This window comes from Artibeus jamaicensis, unplaced genomic scaffold (assembly GCF_021234435.1).
Source record: "Artibeus jamaicensis isolate MK-2021 breed Jamaican fruit bat unplaced genomic scaffold, CSHL_Jam_final contig_482, whole genome shotgun sequence".
NCBI lineage: Eukaryota > Metazoa > Chordata > Mammalia > Chiroptera > Phyllostomidae > Artibeus > Artibeus jamaicensis.
Window position 1 is genome coordinate 7,381,482 of NW_026521857.1, and position 20,765 is coordinate 7,402,246.

Below are 20,765 nucleotides of genomic sequence, written 5' to 3' on the forward strand. Positions count from 1 at the left end.
ACTTAACAATCAATTGCTTCCTCTAAATCTTTCATACTACCAATTTCATTAATCCATAGTTCCACAGTACTTGGCTTATAATTCATTTATACCTACTTTATGGAAGGTATTGTGAAGCAGTGAATAAGAACACAGGTTTTAGAGCCAAACTTCCCGGTTTAAGTCCTAACTCCACCACTGACTAATTCTGCATTCTCAGGCAAATTATCCTTCCCTGTCCCTGTTTCCTCATCTGTAAAATATGAAGGTTATACCAGACTAGGCTAAATTTACTACCCTTTTCCCACACTTGTATCTCTGATACTGGGGTACATTTTACAATTTACATTAAAATGATGCCTTATACGCACTGTAGATGTGATGAACTATGGCTACAGCTGAAGAATTTGTGTGAGGATCAAATGAATAAATTCATATAAAGCAGCAGAGAAAATACACATGTAATATATGCATTGTTATTAAACTGTAGCTATTTACATAGTTCTACTACATTACAAGTTTCTTAAGGCCATATCTGATGAATGCCTTCAAAAAGACACCCAACTATCTTACTCCTATGCATCCCCAGCAACTGCAAGAAGGTTTAACATAAAGCAGCCACTTAAATATTTCTTGTCATGTTCACTTTTATATCATTTGTAGGATCTGGTGTATTCTGAACCCAGGATGTGGTTAAAAATATAATTAAAAGGAAAAAAATGAATTTGTATAGCACTGCTTTCATATCTAATATCTTATAGGCTACAAGAACAAAACAAAAAACAAACCTCAAAGACAAACTGTTTCTCATTATAAGTAAGCCAATGCATTATAGCTAGTAAAATCCAAGATCTCTGATTAAATCCAGTGTGCCTCCTACTTTATCAGTTGCTTATAGAAATGACTGGTCTACCTATATATTTCTTTAAGCCAGAGTTGAAACCAACAAACTAAACTACAGGAATAAGCCAGTGATAGTGTAACTTATATGTCGTATTGTTAAACTTTTTCCCCATTACATACAAATGTTACTAATGATGACAAAGAATAAAAAAATGTTGACAGAGAATACAGAATAGCAACAAAGGCCAACCAAACTCTGTATAGGGCTATCTTTGAATTTAACCCTAAACTCTGTATGGGCCCTTATATCCTTTCTTTAAAAAACATTGTTTTTAAATCTAAAATTGGTATAATCCAATTTTGTTTAAATGGTGTTCTCCAAATACCTTTCTTCTACTTGGCCAACTCCAAATTTTTGTTCCATTAGAAACACTCTGCTTGCTAAAATAAACATGTTTTTCTACAATATTAAAAGCAGTTAGCCAAACTTGATTTTTAATATCACTCCCTCTGGCACAACCTAGCTATATAGAGTGTACATTCAAGAAAAAAAATTAAGACTTCCAGCAAAGATGGAGGCGTAGTTAGATATATTGTGCCTCCTTGCACAACCAAAATAAAGACAACAACAATTTAGAAACAAAATAACAACCAGAACTGTCAGAAAATTGAACTGTATGGAAGTCCAAACACCAAAGAGTTAAAATAGATACATTCATCCAGACTGTAGAATGGGCAGAGTCCCGGCAGCAGGGTGGAGAGGGGCGCAGCAAAATAGATGGTGGCTGGCAGACCCCAGGCACAGGGTGGCAGTGGGCAAACCCAGTGAGGTGGGAGATTGTGGATGGGCGAGGTGTGCAAGACAACTGGCAGACGGAGCGGTCCCACATTCAAGCTCAGATGAACCAAGCGAAACTGGGGAGCAAGACAGACCTGAGCAACCCAGGGCTCCAGGGAGGGGAAATAAAGCCTCAAAACACTGATGGAAAACATTTGTGGGGGTTGAGGTGCTGGGAGAGACTCCCAGCCTCACCGGAGAGTTCACTGGAGAGACTCACAGGGTCCTAGAATATACACAAGCCCACCCACACAGGAATCAGTACCAGAAAGGCCCGGTTTGCTTGGGGGAAGTGGCAGAAGGGACTGAAATCCGGCAGAGAGCAGAGCAAGCCGCATTGTTCCCTCTCTGACCCCTCCCCCATGCACAGAATCACGATCAAGCAACTGGGTTGCCCTGCCCTGGTGAACACCTAAGGCTCTGACCCTCACTATATAACAGGTGTGTTAAGACCACACATACACGCACACAAAAAAACCCAAATGGAACAACAGATCTAAGCTCCAGAAATACTACAACTATGTGATGAAGACATAGCCAACCTATCAGACACACAGTTCAAAGCACTGATGATCAAGATGCTCACAGAATTGGCTGAATTTGGTCGTAAAGTAGATGAGAAAAATGAAGGCTCCACTAAATGAAATAAAGGAAAATGCTCAGGGAACCAATAGTGATAGGAAGGAAACTGGGACACAAATCAATGGAGTGGACCAGAAGGAAGAAAGAAACAACCAAACAGAAAAGAAGGAAGAAACAAGAATTCAAAAAAAAAAAAAAAGAGGAGGCTTAGGAACCTCCAGGACATCTTTAAACGTTCCAACATTCTAATTATAGGGGTACCAGAAGGAGAGGAGGAAGAGCAACAAGTGGAAAAGTTATTTGAACAAATAAAGGAGAACTTCCCCAATCTGGCAAAGGAAATAGACTTCCAGGAAATCCAGGAAGCTCAGAGAGTCTCAAATAAGTTGGACCCAAGGAGGAACACACCAAGGCACATAATTACATTAACCAAGATTAAAATGAAGGAGAGAATCCTAAAAGCAGCAAGATAAGGACACGGTTAGCTACAAAAGAGCTCCCATCAGACTAAACTGATTTCTCAAAAGAGACCTTGCAGGCAAGAAGGGGCTAGAAAGAAGTATTCCAAGTCATGAAATCCGAAGACCTACATCCAAGATTGCTCTACCCAGCAGAGCTCTCATTTAGAATGGAAGGGCAGATAAGCACTTCTCAGATAAGGTCAAGTTCAAGGAGTTCATCATCACCAAGTCCTTATTATATGAAATGTTAAGGGAACTTATCTAAGATAAAGAAGATAAAAAACATGTATAGTAAAATGACAGCAAACTCACAATTATTGACCACACCTAAAACAAAAACTAACTAGAACAGGAACAGAACCACAGAAATGGAGATCACATGGAGGGTTAGCAACTGGAGAGTGGGAGGAGGAGAAGGGGGGAGAAGGTACAGAAAATAAGTAGCATAGATGGTACGTAGAAAACAGACAGGGGGACGGCAAGCATAGTATGGGAAATGTAGAAGCTAAAGAACTTTAAGTATGACACATGGACATGAACTAAGGGGGAATATGGGTAGCAGAAAGAGTGCTGGGTGGAGGGGAGTGAAGGGGAAGGAATGGGACAACTGTAATAGCATAATCAATAAAGCATATTAAAAAATGAAGAAATAAAGATTAGATCAAATCCTCATGAGTGGGGCCTTGGCACCTGTATTTTGAAAAGCCCCAGAGCTGACTATCCTTACTGAGTCATATAAGGTGGGAGGTAGATTTATGGTCTAGATCTGTCACCAAATCTTTTCTATAAATTATCAGATAGTAAATGTTTTAGGCTTTCCTGTCTATGTATAGTCATTGTTGCTAATACTTAATTTTTTGCCTTTTCCCAAATATTTTAAAAATAGAAAAACCATTCTCGGCTTGCAGGCTGTAAAAACTAGTCCCCAGGCCTAATGTGGTATACAGGCCACCATTTATCAACTCCTGGTCTAGTTTATGAATCGTTGGAGATATATAAGGAAAGGACAGGAACCAGCTACAGCAATCAATAGGATAATTTCTCAGGTTATAAAGTTACATCAATAGCTTTTAGTTTTAAATTTTTATAGATGCTTTTTATAGATAGCTTTTAGTTTTAAATTTTTATAGAATTTTTTTAGATAGATGTTATTAACTCATTATTAACTTTCCTAAAGCTATTCCTTAAAATCTAATTTGGGTCTAAGTTAGTAGTCCTACATAAAGAATTCTGAAGCCAAAAGTACATGAATTAGAAGCTCTAGAAAAAGTAATAAAGAGAAAACATTTTAAAAAACCACTATATTTTTATTGTATCCTCAAAGTACAAAAATGAGGATATATACTCTTCTTTCATGGAGTCAAAGCTAAATGAAATGCAAAACCTGAAAGTAGATGAATCTCAACAGTTTCTCCTCCCTGTACACACCAATAAATGCTTACTGAACAAGTGGTGCTTTTTCACACACAGACTGTTAGTTCCTGGAAGGCAGAGGCCGTATCTCTCTTTTTCCCCGCACAGAGCAAAGTGCTCAGGCAAAATAAGACAGCTGTTTTGAATAAATGAGAATAATGAATCTATTCCCAAAGGTTTTACTGTTCACAACATAATGTCCAACCTCATGGGTTCTCTTAGTGTGGCTTCAAAGGACATTACTCTAGCTTCACCTCTCATTCCTTTACTTCTGGACACAACCTGACCACAAGAGTTTGTCAGTGCTACCCTGTACTTTCCTGCTCCCCATCTCTGTTCACATGTCCAACTTTCCTTTCTATTCCCAAGGAACAGAAAGTCTTCCCAAGTCTTCCATTTATCCACAAGCTTTACTTCATCAATGGAGAGATTCTCTTTTTTGAAATTCTATAATATTAAGTATCAAATGGTATTTTGGGTAGAAAGTATCTTCTGTAACTCCAACATTTAATATAGTCTCAAAACTTGAATCTTTTAACAAAATGTATGGGGAAAAAAATTAGGTAACCTTAAAACAAAAAGAAAAGGATAGTTTCCAAATTGTCATGAATTTATTTTGAAGAGTCTGGCTTGCTATTTTTAAATATGCTGTGACCAGTTTAATGAAGACCAGCCAGTACTGTAGATAGTTTTGATGTGCTAAAGGAAGACAGGTAAAAATTGACAGCTGCCATTAATTTTAGATAGTACAGTGTTCTACAATTTAGTTTTTTTAAAATAATTTTTTAAAAACTTGAAGGGGATTTTCCATGTCTCTGATAACCGTGAAGGTATAAAAATCAGAGGAATGAATGACACAAGCACTTTTTGAAGGAAGGCAAAAAAAAAAAGTCTTGGAAGGGAAGGCTTACCTATCTTTTTTTATAGGCACCAGGGCTCTTTGAAGGAGGGTCTCCAAAAAAGACACGTCACAGAGCCAGAATCCTGTCCTCACAGCACAAAGGTTATACTGGGTGAACAGATGAACAAAATAAAAATTGGCTTAAAACACACTATTCTTATAACAACTTGGCTGAGAACCCAAGAGCACCAAGAGTAAAGAATGTGCAACTCTCGTTATATTTCACAAAAGAATATGAAAACAAGTCTAAATAGATTTTCATGGTGATTATTCAACTTTGCCCTAAAACAAAAGGTTTAATAGTTTATTTTTTTGTAATCACTTTGATCAAATCATTAGATGGGAGTTATCTTTGTTTAGAACATAATTAGGGCTAACGATGTTCACATTCACCCTACCACTACCAAATTTTTCAAATGGTCCAAATAAATGTTTACCAGAAATTATGACGCAAGTATTTTTTATTTGACATTATAGAATGGCTCACTCAACATCCCTTGTTATCTGTCTTCCTCCTATAGAAGCAGGAAAGCTAACACCTGGGTCTCACTGCCTTCCATTCAACAAAGGCACAAATGGTGACTGCAAGGCCCATGGGCCGAATCTGGCCCTCTACCTTATTTCTACCTGGCAGCAGTGCCAAGCTCTCACTTAACTGTTAAGGAGTAGTTACATTTATAGTCCTAAAATTATATTCGGCCCTTTGAAGGCAACCATTAGGCTGATGTAGCTAGCCTGTGGTGAAAATGAGTTTTACACCCCTGAACTAAGGTGACCATGATCAAAGTCCTGGCCAATGCGATAAACATGGAGACCTCTGGTAAAAGGCATGCCATCCTGTGCATGGGGAGGGGGAGTGGAAAACATTACTACAAGAAAGCCCTTTGTTCTTTCCTAGCTGGAATGGGGAAACAATGCCTAAAGGTAAAACAACCATTTTGAGATCATAAGGTTAAATGCCATATATAAAGATGATGGCTCAGGGAGGAAAATGGTACCCAAACTCTTGATACCTTTTTTCTTGAGATGCTATACTGCCTGTCTATGGACTTCATGCCATGAAAAAAAGGAGGAACTTCTGTTTTGGACATTTTTAGTAAGGTTTCCAAGTATTTACAACTGAAGATTTTCCTCATTTCTATTACAACATTCAGATACATTCTCAATACTCACAAAGTAAAAATCCAGTTTTATGTTTTCTAAAGGTAAGAGGTTATAAAAACAATAGAAAACAAAAATTACAGCATAGATAAAATGAAAAAAGTTAAGAATGCTTTAAGGGTCTAAAATAATTATTAGACTCATTTCCTCCAACCTAGGAAGCACTGCTTCTTCCCTTTCTCTGTACTCTCCAGTAATTTGTCTGTGCTTGAGTCTAATTTCTGTGAATGGCATATCTGAATATGATTTAATCTCATTAGTTCATTTTAGCACAATTCTCCTAAAGATGCTAATCCAATATGGGTACCAGTTCATTTTCAGAGTAAGTTTACAAAAAATAACTAAACCTGTCATTTTTCTAACTTCATCTACCAGTTTCCTCCTGGTTCCAAATTGCTCTCCTGCAAATGTACAAGAGCTGAGCTGATAAACAAGTTTAAAACAGCTCTTTTATGAAACAATTATTACCCAAATAATTCTCAGAAAAAGCACATTATTTAATTCCAAAGGAAAAGAGAATTAAAAACTGTTGTGAACCATTCACTATGTACCACAGAACAGATACAGTATAGTCCCTCGCTATATCGAAGTTCACTTATTGTGGATTCACTGTATTGCAGGTTTTTCTAAAAAATATTACCTAATTCTGTATCATGGCATTTTTGCTATATCATGGGATTTTACGGTATACAGGTATTTATATAATATTTATGATTTTAATTATTTTTGCCTAAAAACTTAAAATATAAAAAATATAAGAAATGTTAATTCAAACATATTAAAAGAATATTAAATCAAAATAAAATACAGTATGTGTACAAAACAGTTCTATACACAATGGAAATGCAGTACACCACTACTGCTTGTGCAAGTTTGCCAACATGAGATTGTACACGGCACACTACTGGCTGATGGAATGGAAGGCAACCAACCACAGCACTGTGTTCTGTATCCTGGGCACTGACTGGTTTAGTGACCGTAGCATTGGTCTCTTTGCTCTCCTGCACTGTGCCCATACATTCAGCATTCCTCCTTATCCACTTCACATTGATGTCTGATCGCTGTGTGTAGTGTTGCTCTGCAGTGTTGTGTTTTTGTGAAACTTTCGTAAAAGTCTGAATTTATTTTAAGACCTACAACGCCACCCAAATGTTCTGCACCTTTTAAGGTTTCTGGCAGTGAACCCAAGTGCCACAGGAATATGCTTACCATCAAAGAAAAGATGGAACTTCTTGACATGTTAAAGGAAGGCAAAAGCTATGTGGCTGTAGGCCGTGATTACAGGATCAGTGAATCTATTGTTAACTACATAAAGACGAAAATAATATTAGGTCCATGGCAACAATAACTTTTAACAAGACTGCAGAGGGTGGTCACTTCCCATAATAAGGCCACTGTGAGGATGGAGTCTGCATTGGCCTGTGGATAAATGACTGCGGAAGAAGAATATCTTGCTGGATACCAACACCATCCAGACAAAGGCCAAGACACTTTATGATAGTTTTGAGGAAAGCAAAGATCAGATGTTCATGATGGTGATGAGGACAACGCAGAAGCCGGGCCTTTGAGTGCTTCTCCCACCAGACCAACCCCATTCAGTGCCAGCAAAAGCTGGTTTGGCAAATTTCAGACATACTTTGGACTCAACAGCGTTTCTCTGCATGGAGAAGTTGCCACTGTGGAAGCTAAGGCCGCGAAGTGGGCAAAACTACTGGGAAGAGATGGCTTCAATGATATGACTCCTGACAGCACAAATGACCTGATCAATGTCCACTCACAACTGTTGACCGACGAAGACCTGACAGAGATGACGATGTCAGCAAGTGAAGAAGAGGATGAGGAACAAGATGAACTATGGGTTGGAGAAGAGAAGCCTGGCCTAACACTCCATTGTCTTGCAACCGTGGTCAGAATGGCCAAAGAACTCCACCGAGTAGCTGAAAAATGGGACCCCCAGACACTTTGCTGCACTTCGTAAATACAATTGAGAGTGGCATGTCAGTTTATAAAAACCTTCTCACTCAGAAGGAAAAGCAGCGCCAGCAACTCACCATAACTATGTTCATCACACTTGGACAAAGAGATCAGTTACGCCTACGCCTTTATTGGAAATAGAAGTTACAGCCCCAGGATAAGGTACTACACCACCTGCTGAAGCGCCTGATGAAGTGGTGCCTTCAGAAGAGCTGTAATGCTCTTCTTGGCTGTACAGTACATTCATCATCATCACCTTCAACACCAACAGTACTGCACAGCTACACAATTCATGATCTTCATCATTTAAGTTGTAGTATACTTCACTGGTGAGTACCCATATAGAATTTTATGTGGTTAAAATTATGTAGGTTTAATAGTGTAGAAAGTGTTTAACAGCATATGAAGTGTTTATAAGAGTGTGGGAAAGATTAGTAAGAGAGTGGTAAAGGTTTATAGGAGTGTGGGAAGGGTTTATAAAGCCTTAAAATTTATATAAATAATAAAATATGGCCCTGGCTGGTGTAGCTTAGTGGATTGAGCACAGGCCTGTGAACCAAAGCATCACTGGTTTGATTCCAGCCAGGGCACATGCCTGGGTTGCAGGCCATATTCCCAGTATGGGGTATGCTAGAGGCAACCACACATTGATGTTTCACTCCCTTTGTTTCTCTCTCCCTTCCCCATCTCTCTAAAATAAATAAATAAAATCTTAAAAAAATAAAACTAATACGATGCCACTATTTCGAGGATTTTCACCTACTGCAGGGGTCTCTGGAACATAACTCCCAGATAGATGAGGGATCACTGTATAGGTATAGAGGACTTTGAACAAAATGTCTTAGCAATTATTGGCTGACATGTTAATGTGACATTTGCTTATAAAAGACTTTAAAAAAAAAAGGAAAACTTCATCTTCATTTACTTAAAGTTTCTATTTACTCCAAGAACTTGAAATAGAATATGAAACTGATCTTAGTAGAGAAAAGTGTTTTTATTTATGAAAGAAAAATTTACTCCAGGAAATAAACAGAATAAATAATACTAACTTAGTAATTTTCTACCAAAAAAAATCTGCAAAAAACTTCATCTACAGGCAATCTACCTTTTTTCCAATCAGCCTGCAACTCTTTTCTGGTCTCTTAGAAAAGAGGTCTTTTCATGGTCATGACCCAAATACCTCCATTTATGAAGTCCCTAACAAGGCTTCACTTAACCAAGACCTCAAAAAATGGAAGCAAAAACAAGAACAGTTATCATAGAAATACTGCTCCTCCTGCTGGCACTTACTTTCCTTCCAAAGGCAATCAGAGCTTTTCACAGAAATGGAATCAGCAGTCAAGTTTTTGAGGAAGGCGAGCCCTAAATTTGAAAGCCTTTAGAGCTTTAAAAAATACCTATACTGATTGGAAGGAGATTTATTTGGAGGGTGTGAAGTCATTTCTCAGACCAGATTTTGCTGGCATTGTATTTTATGAAGTCAGCCTCTATCAGCCCAAGCGAAAAAAATGAAGCAGAAAATAAGAGTACATAATACAGTTTTTATATTGTGTGACTTTATATACTTAATGTCCATAAAAGCATTTTTGTTTGTTTTTTCCTCTATGTATTTTCATCATTTGATCTGGGTTTCTACCAAAAGCTCCTCATTTATGGCACTGTAGAAAGATGGAGCACTGTATATGTTTCATATACCATGAAACAGTTTCACTTGTGATCAATTAACCAATGTGGTTATAAATCAGGGAATATCTATATTCAGACTTCTACTACTTCTACTTCTAACAATGAAACAATAATCTGGAATATAAGAAAATGAATCATCTTTCTAAATTCAATCTTCCTGCACTTCAGTAATAACAGGAAAATTAGATTTAGAAATCCTATGTATGGTAAAAGGTCAGCCAAATACTAAGAATAGCAGTTAATACTTAGTACTTACACCAAGCACTGCTCTAAGTGCTTTACATAAAGTCACTTAGTACAATCACTTGAGACTGCTATTATTATCCCCATTTTACAACAGGAAATCTGATGTTACAGAGTTTAAGTAACTTGCCCAAAGTCATACAAAGGTACAGCTGGATTTGAATTCAGATAGTTTCCAAAAGCCCATGCTCATAAGCATACTGCCTCTATGAAAAAAATCAGATGTTTATATTCTATGATAACTTTCCATGCTTTAAAATCTGCCTTTAAAAGGGTTTTAAAGGGAGTATGGTGAATACTCACAGTAGATAACCAGAATTTTGTTGAATGAGAAATAATACTATTACTACACAATTACTACTACTGCATATTCATGTATGAACAAACATATTTTCCTCCCGTATGGTCTTAAAATCTATTTCATAAAAACCTTAGTGCTCAGCTCTGGTTGGTGTGGCTCAGTGAGTTGAGCACTGGCCTGAGAACCAAGAGGTCGCCAGTTCAATTCTCAGTCAGGGCACATGCCTGGATTGCTGGCAGGGCCCTGGTTTGGGGGCGTGTGAGAGACAGCTGATGGATGTTTCTCTTCCTCTTTTTCTCCCTCCCTTCCCATCTCTCTTTAGAAATAACCAAAATTTAAAAACAAAACAAAACCCATAGTACTGAGATTATTCATATTTCTTTTACACCAAAAATATATTAAAATATTTATGAACTACCTTCTACATTTGTAATATTCTTTCAATTAGGAAGCACTTCAAATTTAGCTTTACTAAAGTCTTTATAAAAATCTGACATTAAAACATGCATGGATTTAAATACCTAGGGACAAATATAAACAAAATACATACTTAATACATATAACACCAGAGTTCACCACATCTTTATTCCCTCTACTCTAGAGGTTATCAACTGGAAGTCATTTTGTCCCCCAGGACACATTTGACAATGTTGGGAGACATCTTTGGTTTTCACAACTGGAGGCTGGGGAAGTGTGCTACTGGCCTCTAGTGGGCAAACATTATACACAGCACAAGACGGCCATCCACAATGAAGAGTCTTGACATTTTAGCCCAAAATGTCAACTCACATTAATCAAGTCCTAAAAGTACATTACCCAAATTATACGACAAGTTCTGACCAATGAAGGGCAATAAAACAAATTTAATATTGAGTCTACCAAACCACTATTAACAACAGGAAATCATTTCCTTGTAGCCATTCACCACGTACTTGACTGAAGACACAAAACAAGGAAAGGATATAAAGTTAACCCTCTAAATGGTTCAGCAGTTCTTCCCTTCCTGAAGTTTCCCTTTTAAAACTAAATATTCAACATTTAACAAAGATTTTCAAATAAAGGAAAATCGCAGGCTTTTAAGTGATACAAAACTTGCCCACCAATTAAACTTCAAATGTTCTTATTCTCATTAATTAATCCCCAACAAATTGAGGGGAAAAATGATGGTCCTTAAAGCCCTTGCTTTTTGTATAAAACAATAAAATGGTTCAAGACCATCATATTATATTAATACACTATAAAGAAATTCTTTAAAAATCTGTTCCTTTGTGTTCCTGTTCAGGATATGAGCCACTCTCCCAGTCCCTTCCCTTGCCATTTGACCTACTCTAGTCAACACTCAGTTCAAATCCAGTCCACACAAACCTCAGTCTTCCAACTTTTACACTCTGGCACAACAATAAAACTAAAAGCTTATTAGGGGAAAGAAAGGGTTTATATATAACTATTTACCTGTCTTCAGAATTAAAAACAACCAATATGGTACTGGTAGTTCCTACAATCTGTTTTCTGGCTATACTTTTGACATAGCAGGAATATTTAACTCTGCCCAGGAAAAGAAATGAGGGGGGAAAAAAAACAGGTTTACCTCCTCTTCACTTTCCTTATCTTCATCCTCTGAAGACTCTTCCTTATTTTTCTTTTCATCTTCATCACTGCTAGACTCGTCTGACAGAATTTCAGGACATTTGGTTCGCTTTGCTTTCCTTGACATTCCAGAACTGTTCCGTTCCTTTTTGCTGCCTTTGCTAGAAGTTTTTTTAGATTTTGGCAATGGCTGCATAAAATAAAGTCCCAATGAGGTATTATATTTCCAAGTCAATCAACTGTTTATGAAACCTACTTTAACTCAGTTTTTCTTGTTCTTATCTCAAGCTATTTCCAAGCTTAGCGGCTTTAGAGAATAATTCATTTTTAACTTAATGTGTCATTAATCTTTTTGCCTCAACCACCCTTTCACTTGTGTTCTAAACACCTAGGCAAGAGACACCTCGCCAATGTTTAAATAAACATTCTATGTTTTGACATGGGACTAGAAGCCCAAGTACATACTGTGTTAAGCTCAGACACTTGTTTACACTTTATCGAGATATTCTAAATTAGACTTATAACTTATTTCATTTCTATAAACATTAACCACTGCCGGAGAAGGTTCTTGTTTTACGGGGATCCTCCAAAGGGCTGGGAACGACCATCCATAAAGTAAATAAAATCTCACCGTACATATTCGGAATTTTATGAGCTATATAGTTTTATATTCATATTACCTCTGAGCTCTGCTTTCAATGTCAGCATTACATTCTTACTGATGATTGGAAACATGCAGGAAGTACTAAGTATGTTAATTATGAAACTAAGAACCATAAAACAAATACATTGTTCTTACTTTGATGATTAAAACATTTAAAAAGCAGAATACATCATGTGAGGTAAATGATAATGTAAAACAACAAATTTAATTTTTAAGTGCTTTCTTTGGGGAGAATTTACTAACTTCTAAAACTGAAAACCATAAAATAACCCTACATAAAGAATCTAAAGAGATATACACTAAGGAGTTAAAATTACTTATTTCTGAAATTATGAGTATTTTTATTTTTGCCTATTATTTTCTGCAGTCAACAGTACCATTAAGAAAAATCCCATAATATAACCTTGAGATGCACAATTGTACGAATGTTAGTGATAACTTTAGGCAATAGTTTTTATGAAACTAGCAGAACCACAGGTCCCTTCTTTCAAAAATTTCCAGTTGTAGAGGTCACTGTCACCTGCATAACAATTACGAAAAAATGGCTGCTTGTGTAATGTAGTACTCCCAGGCAATCTACAATCTACAGAACAGCCTAATTTGCCCAAACAACCTACCTACCCTTTTCAGAACAGACTGGAAAATAGCCAATCTAGGTTACTCCAGAAATTTTAAGTTAGTGGACCAAAGATATTTGCCAGAGAGATTTTGTAAAGAAACTTTCCTGAATGAATACAGATATCCTTGTTACATGAACTATTACCATTACCAGAAAACAAATACATTTAGATAAAGTCTCTGATATGCCTGTTTGGAGAAAAGGTAACTTTCACTGTCTAAACTTGCACTACTCACTTGCACATATGAAATCCAGGGTTCAAATGTTTTTAGAAAAATATGACAACCCTCACTTTCCTCAGCTCAGGAACCAAATGATCAGGTAGTGAGAATATAATCGGTATATGAAATTAGTAATATGAGGACTGGAATGGGTACTAAATAAATCTACACAGGAAAATAAAAGCTTTTAAATCATTCAAGTAACCAATCAAGAAAATGCAACTTCCAAAAATAAATAAGCTTTTACTTAAAAAAATACTAACATATAAGTGCTTTAGAACTTTCCTACATTCGTTTTAAAATTAGTTTAATCTATTAATATGAATCCAGGGTCACAGTACCATCCCACTTTGTAAACAAAATCTCATTAACAAATAATCAAAGTAGAAACACAAAAGAATAGTAAAATAACATTAATTCAACAATATTAAGATTATACAGGAGAAAAAATTAGTACTAATGAGTGTAGTGTTTCCTTAAGAGATGAAGTATATGGTAGCATAAAAAACAGCTTAAGATACCATTCAATTAAGTGTAATCAGAACCTAATATGAAAAGTTAAGATTCTATAAGGAAGGATAAAACAGTCATTCTCAAAGTGTGGTTCATGGACCCTGGGGTTTCCTGAGAACTTTTCAGAAACCTACCAGGTCAAAACTATTTTCATAATACCAAAACATTTATTTGCTCTTTCACAGTGTTGACACTTACACTGATTATATAAAAGCAAGGGTAGGTAAAACTGCTGGCACCTTAGTGTATTTACTAATCAAAGCAGGGCAGCACAATGTGCTAGTAGTAGTTATTATATTCATCACCATCACACACTAGCAGGGAAAAAAAGGTGTTTCACTTTTTTGATGAAGCAGTAAATATTAACTATTTTAAATGCAAACTTTGGGATCTATGTCCTTAGAATACCTAATAAAATGGGAGGTACAACAAACATGAAGTACTTCTGTACGAACTGAAGTTCACTGGTTTTCTCAAGGAAATACACTTGTGCTACTGAGATGTGACCTAAGCTAGCTACTTTTTTCATGGAATACTGTTAAAAAGAATAATTGAAAAACTATGCCTATTTGGACTTAGATATTTGACAGATATATTCTCAAAAATGAAAAGTATGATCCTGTCAGATCAAGGAAAATAACTGCCTATTTATTACCAATGATAAATTTCAAAATTCAAGGGAAAATTAAGAATTTTGGAAAATTAATTTCTACTATCATGAACCTAACAGCCTTGCAATACCTGAAGATTTTTCAGGTGAGATGGTGTTGTATTAATGAATGTGACTCACCAACAGTGTTTAATGAAATGAATGTGCCAACATTTGGAAGATATGCATAATTCAGGGAACCGATATTTCCCAAATGATGAATGCATATTAAAAATCATGCATACGGGAAAACGGTCCAAGTTCATTAACATGGTATCACATGCCACATTACAACTAACCTTTAAGAAACTACCACTGAGAAGTTTTGATGTTACATTAAAGGAGAATACCCACAACTTTTTAAGGTTTTTAAAATACTCCTTTTCTTAACTATCATATTTTGCTGTGTATAATGCGTACCCGCATTTTGTATACATTAGACACAGGATTATTATGCCCATTATTGTCCCATGGCATGTAATCATTGTCCCCATGGATAATACGCATCCTTTCGTTTCTTTAAAAAAATTTGGGCAAAAAGTGCATATTATAGAAGGCAAAATATGGTACATAACTTTGAGAGGCTGGGTTTTCTTGATATACTTCAAGCAAAGCAATACATCACAACAAATTAAAATGCAGAAGCAAATGAGAATATACCTATCTTAAGTCAGACATGAACAGATTTCATACAAAATATTACTTTTGTTTCCATGCAACGGACATTCTGCTGAGAAGTTTTTTAGTTTGAACTTAGAATACAGAATATATCAGAATAGCCCATGTAAACAAAAGCTCTCAGAGTCCTCATTCATTTTTAAGAGAGTAGTAGAGTTCTCAAACCAACACATTTGAAAACCAGGAAAATGTAAAAATATTGTTCATGACTTTGGAAACTTAGCAATTGCTTCTGGGGAAAGTGTTCAACTTGTCAAATAAAATTCTGAAGCAGCAGAGGTTTAGCTATAGTAAAAGCATAAAAAACATCAAGATAGTATCTTGATAATACCTCATTTTTAAGTAAGCCAACTGGAAAAAAACCCCTTGAAAAATCACTGTAACCCTTACATTTGTAGCTATATGATACAAATATTACTTATCTGTCCTTGTCTAGATACTGATAAACAGGACCAAGAACAGACAAAAAAAAAAGCCCAGAGTTATTTTCTGGTTTACAACCTTTAGGCCCTCTTCCCCTGCTGATAGTGTTCCCCTGAATCCCTAGGCCCTCTAGATGACTTCACAATTTTTCCTTTCAAAATGAGGAAGAATATGAAAATACTTGCTGACAGACTTAAAACTGAAAATGCAAGGTCATGTAACACTTCAACAGACATTTTAAGTCAACGATGTTATTTGTTACTAATAAACAATTAGGGCAAACCTAATCCAGATTTTAAGAAGAGTACGGTGAACAATAAGGAAATTTTACATCTCTAAGTCCTAGATTCTGCAGAGGAGTCTCAAAACCAAATCCAAGAAACGTATTAAGAGTTGGCTCTATGTCACTTTTACATAACTGTATTTCAGCATCTAGAAAACATTCAGTCTAATAAACCCCCATCTTATCTTTCAAGACCTGATTACAGACTGCATACCAGCCCAACACCTCATCCTCAACTCAATTAGTTTCTGTTCTTCCCGTGCCTTCTAGATACATAACTCTGGATAGTTAGTTTGTACTTCTGGCCCACCTGATATTTAGTTAATCTACTTTTCTTAATCTTATATCCTTTATATCTGATGACAGAGAACATATCCATATGCCTTCTATGTTATTTCTATCATGACACTCTTGAAGATAGGTCAATGGAATGCATATATGGTCTTTGAACACAGACAATTTTACTGAAATTGACAGCAATGCTAAATTGTTCCACAGAAAAGAGAAACTAAGGAGAGGCTATAAATAACTGATTTGTTACTACAATAATACAATATGGTCCTCACTTTGCCAGATGGCTTTGGATGCATTAAGAAATTCAAGATCCTCTTCACCAGTTCACTGTTTACACCTGATCTCTCCAAATCAAGAACCTCACAGATGCTTTTTAGCATGGCATTCCTAAATCTGAAAAAGAAAACAAAAAGGTGATTATGTTTTGAAGTTTATAAATATTCCACCAATATAAATGCAATAGTTAACCAAACTATCTAGGCTACAAACATTAAAAGAGTACCCAATGTTCCTCTGAATCTCAGAAGTACCCTAGTAACTTTGAGTAGTGTACAAATACAACCAAGTAAGATTTAAAAATTGAAAACACCATTTACCAATTAAATTCTAAAAGTATTAAAAGAATATCTAAATTAATTACTAGAAAATAATATAAAGTTTTCAATTTTGTAACATTCATGAACTTGATCATTCTGTCTGCTGATTGTGACTAAATACTGCATTCCCCAACCTCAGCATTCCTACTATGTTTCAGTGAATACACAATAATCTTTATTATCTAGAGGTCTTAAACTATAGAGAATTTAATAAACAAAAGCTCTAGTATATCATCTTGTCTGCAATTTGGGGAAGGATACTGTTCCTATCAAATTAATTATCTTAAAACGCTTATAGGTACTTAAATGGTACCTATAAATGGAGGAACAGAGTGGCTGACAGGACAGAAATGAGAGTTTTCATTATATTCCCTTTAGACCTTCTGAAATTTGGACTGTGAACAATTTCCCTATGTATATCGTTCTTCTAAGAAACAGAAATGTCTTGAGTTTTCAATAATCTTGCAGCCACTATCTACTGGAAAGTAATGACTATACCAAGTTAATAGTTATGAAGACAAATCAGGTGTTGGCATGTAAAGCAAAAAGCATTCTACTAAAAATGTATGGGTGGTCATGGTAAATGTTTAAAATTAAAATTTAAAGCACACTGATCAAAATATGGTATTTATAAAAATAGCTTACTTTTTCAACATTTCTTCCTTCTTTTTATATTCGCTACTTCCTTTTTCAAATGGAAAGCCACTGAACTGACCCACATTCTTCTTTAATGAGGACACCTGAAAATGTTTCTCTTATTAATTCTACTTATTACTTAGCAATGTATACACACAAAAATTCAAAGCCAACATCTTTATTTTCCTATCTGTCTCCAAGTTACAATATTGGTTTATGCAACATTTCTTAAAATTAAAAACTGTATTTACTACTAAAATATTAACATTATAACAGGCTTACAAACTTTATTTTTTGAAAATGACAATTTGAATAAATTTTCATCTAGCAATTTTTACCAGTAATCATAAAACCACAACTTAATGTTATCTGACAGTACCAGGGGATATGGAAAGTTACTACCTAAAAATACATCCTTTCCCTCAGTAATAAAGTTACAAGTAATAGCAAAGTCAATGATTTTACTCTGAAAAGAACAGGGCACCTCCAAATGAGATGACATGCATTAAAATAAGTTATACCATGCCTCAGATATTCTAACCTAACAACGTCAAATTTTACATTTGCCTATGTACAGTCTCAAAGCAAAGCTTCGATTACGTGGAATACTGAAGTTGTGTGTGAAGCACAGTAGCCTTTCATCCATGGATACTTTAGTCTGAATATAGTATAATTCTGGAAATAAAAACCTGTAAGTTTTGTATGCTATTTTCCTTTTTATCCTCACCCAAGGACATACTTTAAAGAGAAGGAAAAAACATCGAAGTGAGAGAGAAACATCAACTGGTTGCCTCTCATTCGCACCCCAACAGGGGACTGAACCCATAACCTAGGTATGTATGCTAACAAGGGAACAGAACCCACTGGCTTAGAATTTTGCAGGCAATTCTATGTAGCTTGATGAAATCTCAAGGCATTCCACTGGGATGCCTACATTTTTTTCCTATATATACACGTACCTATCATAAAGTGTAGTATGTAAGTTAGGCATAGTAAGAGATTAATAATAATATCTGATAAATAAAATATAACAATTATAATATATTGTACTAAAAGCATGTGAATGGCTTTGGGACCATTATTAAGTAAAACAGATGTTACATGAACAAAAGCATTGCGACAGTGAGAGTCAATCTCATAACCAAGACCTCATACTAAGTGACTAACAGGCAAGTATAGTAAACAGCATGGATACGCCAGACAGTCATATCTCAGACTTCTTGCCTGTTAGTCAGTTAGTAGCCAGCTTGGATGAACTGCGGCGGTATCTCAGTGCTTTTGTTCAAGTAACCTTCATTTTACTTAATAATGGCCACGAAGCACAAGAGAAGTGATGCTGGCAATTCAGATATGCCCAGAGAAGCCATAAAGTGCTTCCTTTAAGTGAAAAGATGAGTACCATACAGTACAATAAGATATTTTGAGAGAGATTACATTCCTATAGTTTTTTTTATAGTATATTATTATAATTGTTCTATTTCAATACTGCTTATGGTTAATCTCTGTGGTATTAATCTCTGAAGCAGTATTTCAATACTGCTTATGGTTAATACTGCTTATGCTTAAATTGTTTTTTCCTATACACACCTATAACAAAGTTTATAGTATGCATAGGGTTCATAAAATATATCCCATACAGGTAAGGGGAGACTACTGTAAAATAATTCAGTAAATAAAACTGATGTATTTTAACAAATCTATTGGCAAGGAAGTACCACCTAATTTATCAGATATTTGCTCAAAATAATATACAATTATACTGTATCATTTATTCTGAATGACTAAAAAAGCCCCAAAATATAATTTCTCTTTTTTAAAATTTTTTATAACTTCTTATACAATTAAAAAATCACTAAAGTCATCACAATCTGACATTTCAGTTTGGCATAAAAATAACTTCAGTAGAAAGACCCCTGGATATTGCAATCCTAATTGTTAATACCAAGCTACATATCTTTTGATAAAACATTGAAGCTATAAAAAAGGTCTTACTGTGCCTGGTCTGTTGTAAAGCAGTTTATGTAGATTTCTAAGTTCATCTGTTTTCTTCTTACTCAGAAAGAAATGTATCCTTTCAATTTCACAAAGTTTCTGCCCCTTTCCTAGCAAAAAATATTGTAATAATGAAATTGAATACCATTACATGTTTATACATTTACAAAGTTAATTTCATGAAAATTATTTTTAGATCATAATTTACATAAATTTTGCTCTAATGGGGCAAATTAAAATAACAATAATACATTGGTAAACTACTTAGTTAAAAACTAAGCACTACTGAACATCATTTTGTATATTTTAGGCATTTTCACCATCAAATGAAGGAACATAGAATAAACTTACCTTGTGCAATTGTAAATGGCTCTCTTTGTAAAGAAGAGACTTGCATGGTCAACCTCTCAACTTTTTTCTTTTCCCTCTTGCCTTCCACGATGAGACTCTTTTCTAGAAATTAATTTAATACTTCTTAAATGACAAAAAGCTTAAAGAATATTTTTTTACTGGATAAACATGTAGAAAATAACCACAGAAACCTAATACCCTACCCTTCCCGTCAACTGATTTTTGAGAAGAAAATTAACATAACAGGTATGAAAATACTTGGTCAACAGCAACATCGATTTTTTTTTTTTAGAACAGTATACTTACCTGGCAACCTCAAAGGCATCCAAATTTTTTTAAAAATCAGAAAGCAAACAAACTTTTATCCAACTACAATTATTGCTATGAAAGTCCAGTCAGTTTGTGAAAAATCACCAAAGCCCTCACTTAGCTTATTCTTTGATTAGATGTAATTCTATTAATTAGAATTCAATTTACTGTACCTCAAAAAGTTAAGAAATAAGATTATAAGAACTTCAAAAGCCATATAGAGATAAGCAGTAATTTAGTAGGCTGACGTTTAAAAAAAAGAAAAAAAAAAAAAGACCTTAAGTGAGGCAAAGCAGCCTGGAGTTACTATGGATAGGATAAAATTCTAAAAGTTTACATTTACTGCAATCAACTGGGAGGGCATTTGTGTTGCTTTGTAGTATAATAAATTATATTCACAATTATAATAATAAATCATTAAAATATTAAACTATTTAGTCCAGACTGCTTTTTAAAAAAAGCTTGAAAATATACTTAAAACACTAAGCCTCATTTCCTAAAACCACTTTACCCAGTTTCTGAGATAAAGTCAGATAAAGAACAGCAAACTGTATATAGTATCATTGCA

General features: G+C 35.2%; 1 protein-coding gene across 3 annotated transcripts in view; it reads right to left on the reverse strand.

The window, feature by feature from the left end:
• Window positions 1-20,765, reverse strand: part of DEK (DEK proto-oncogene) — a 33,345-nt gene that overhangs the window by 9,645 nt on the left and 2,935 nt on the right. For all 3 annotated transcript variants that reach the window (XM_053668241.1, XM_037158103.2, XM_037158104.2), the window contains exons 3-7: window positions 19,889-19,990; window positions 19,538-19,647; window positions 17,555-17,649; window positions 16,586-16,706; window positions 11,971-12,159 (exon numbers count right to left, since the gene is read on the reverse strand). In XM_053668241.1, coding sequence (XP_053524216.1) covers window positions 11,971-12,159; window positions 16,586-16,706; window positions 17,555-17,649; window positions 19,538-19,647; window positions 19,889-19,990 — 617 coding nt within the window. The remainder of the gene's footprint in view (window positions 1-11,970; window positions 12,160-16,585; window positions 16,707-17,554; window positions 17,650-19,537; window positions 19,648-19,888; window positions 19,991-20,765) is intronic.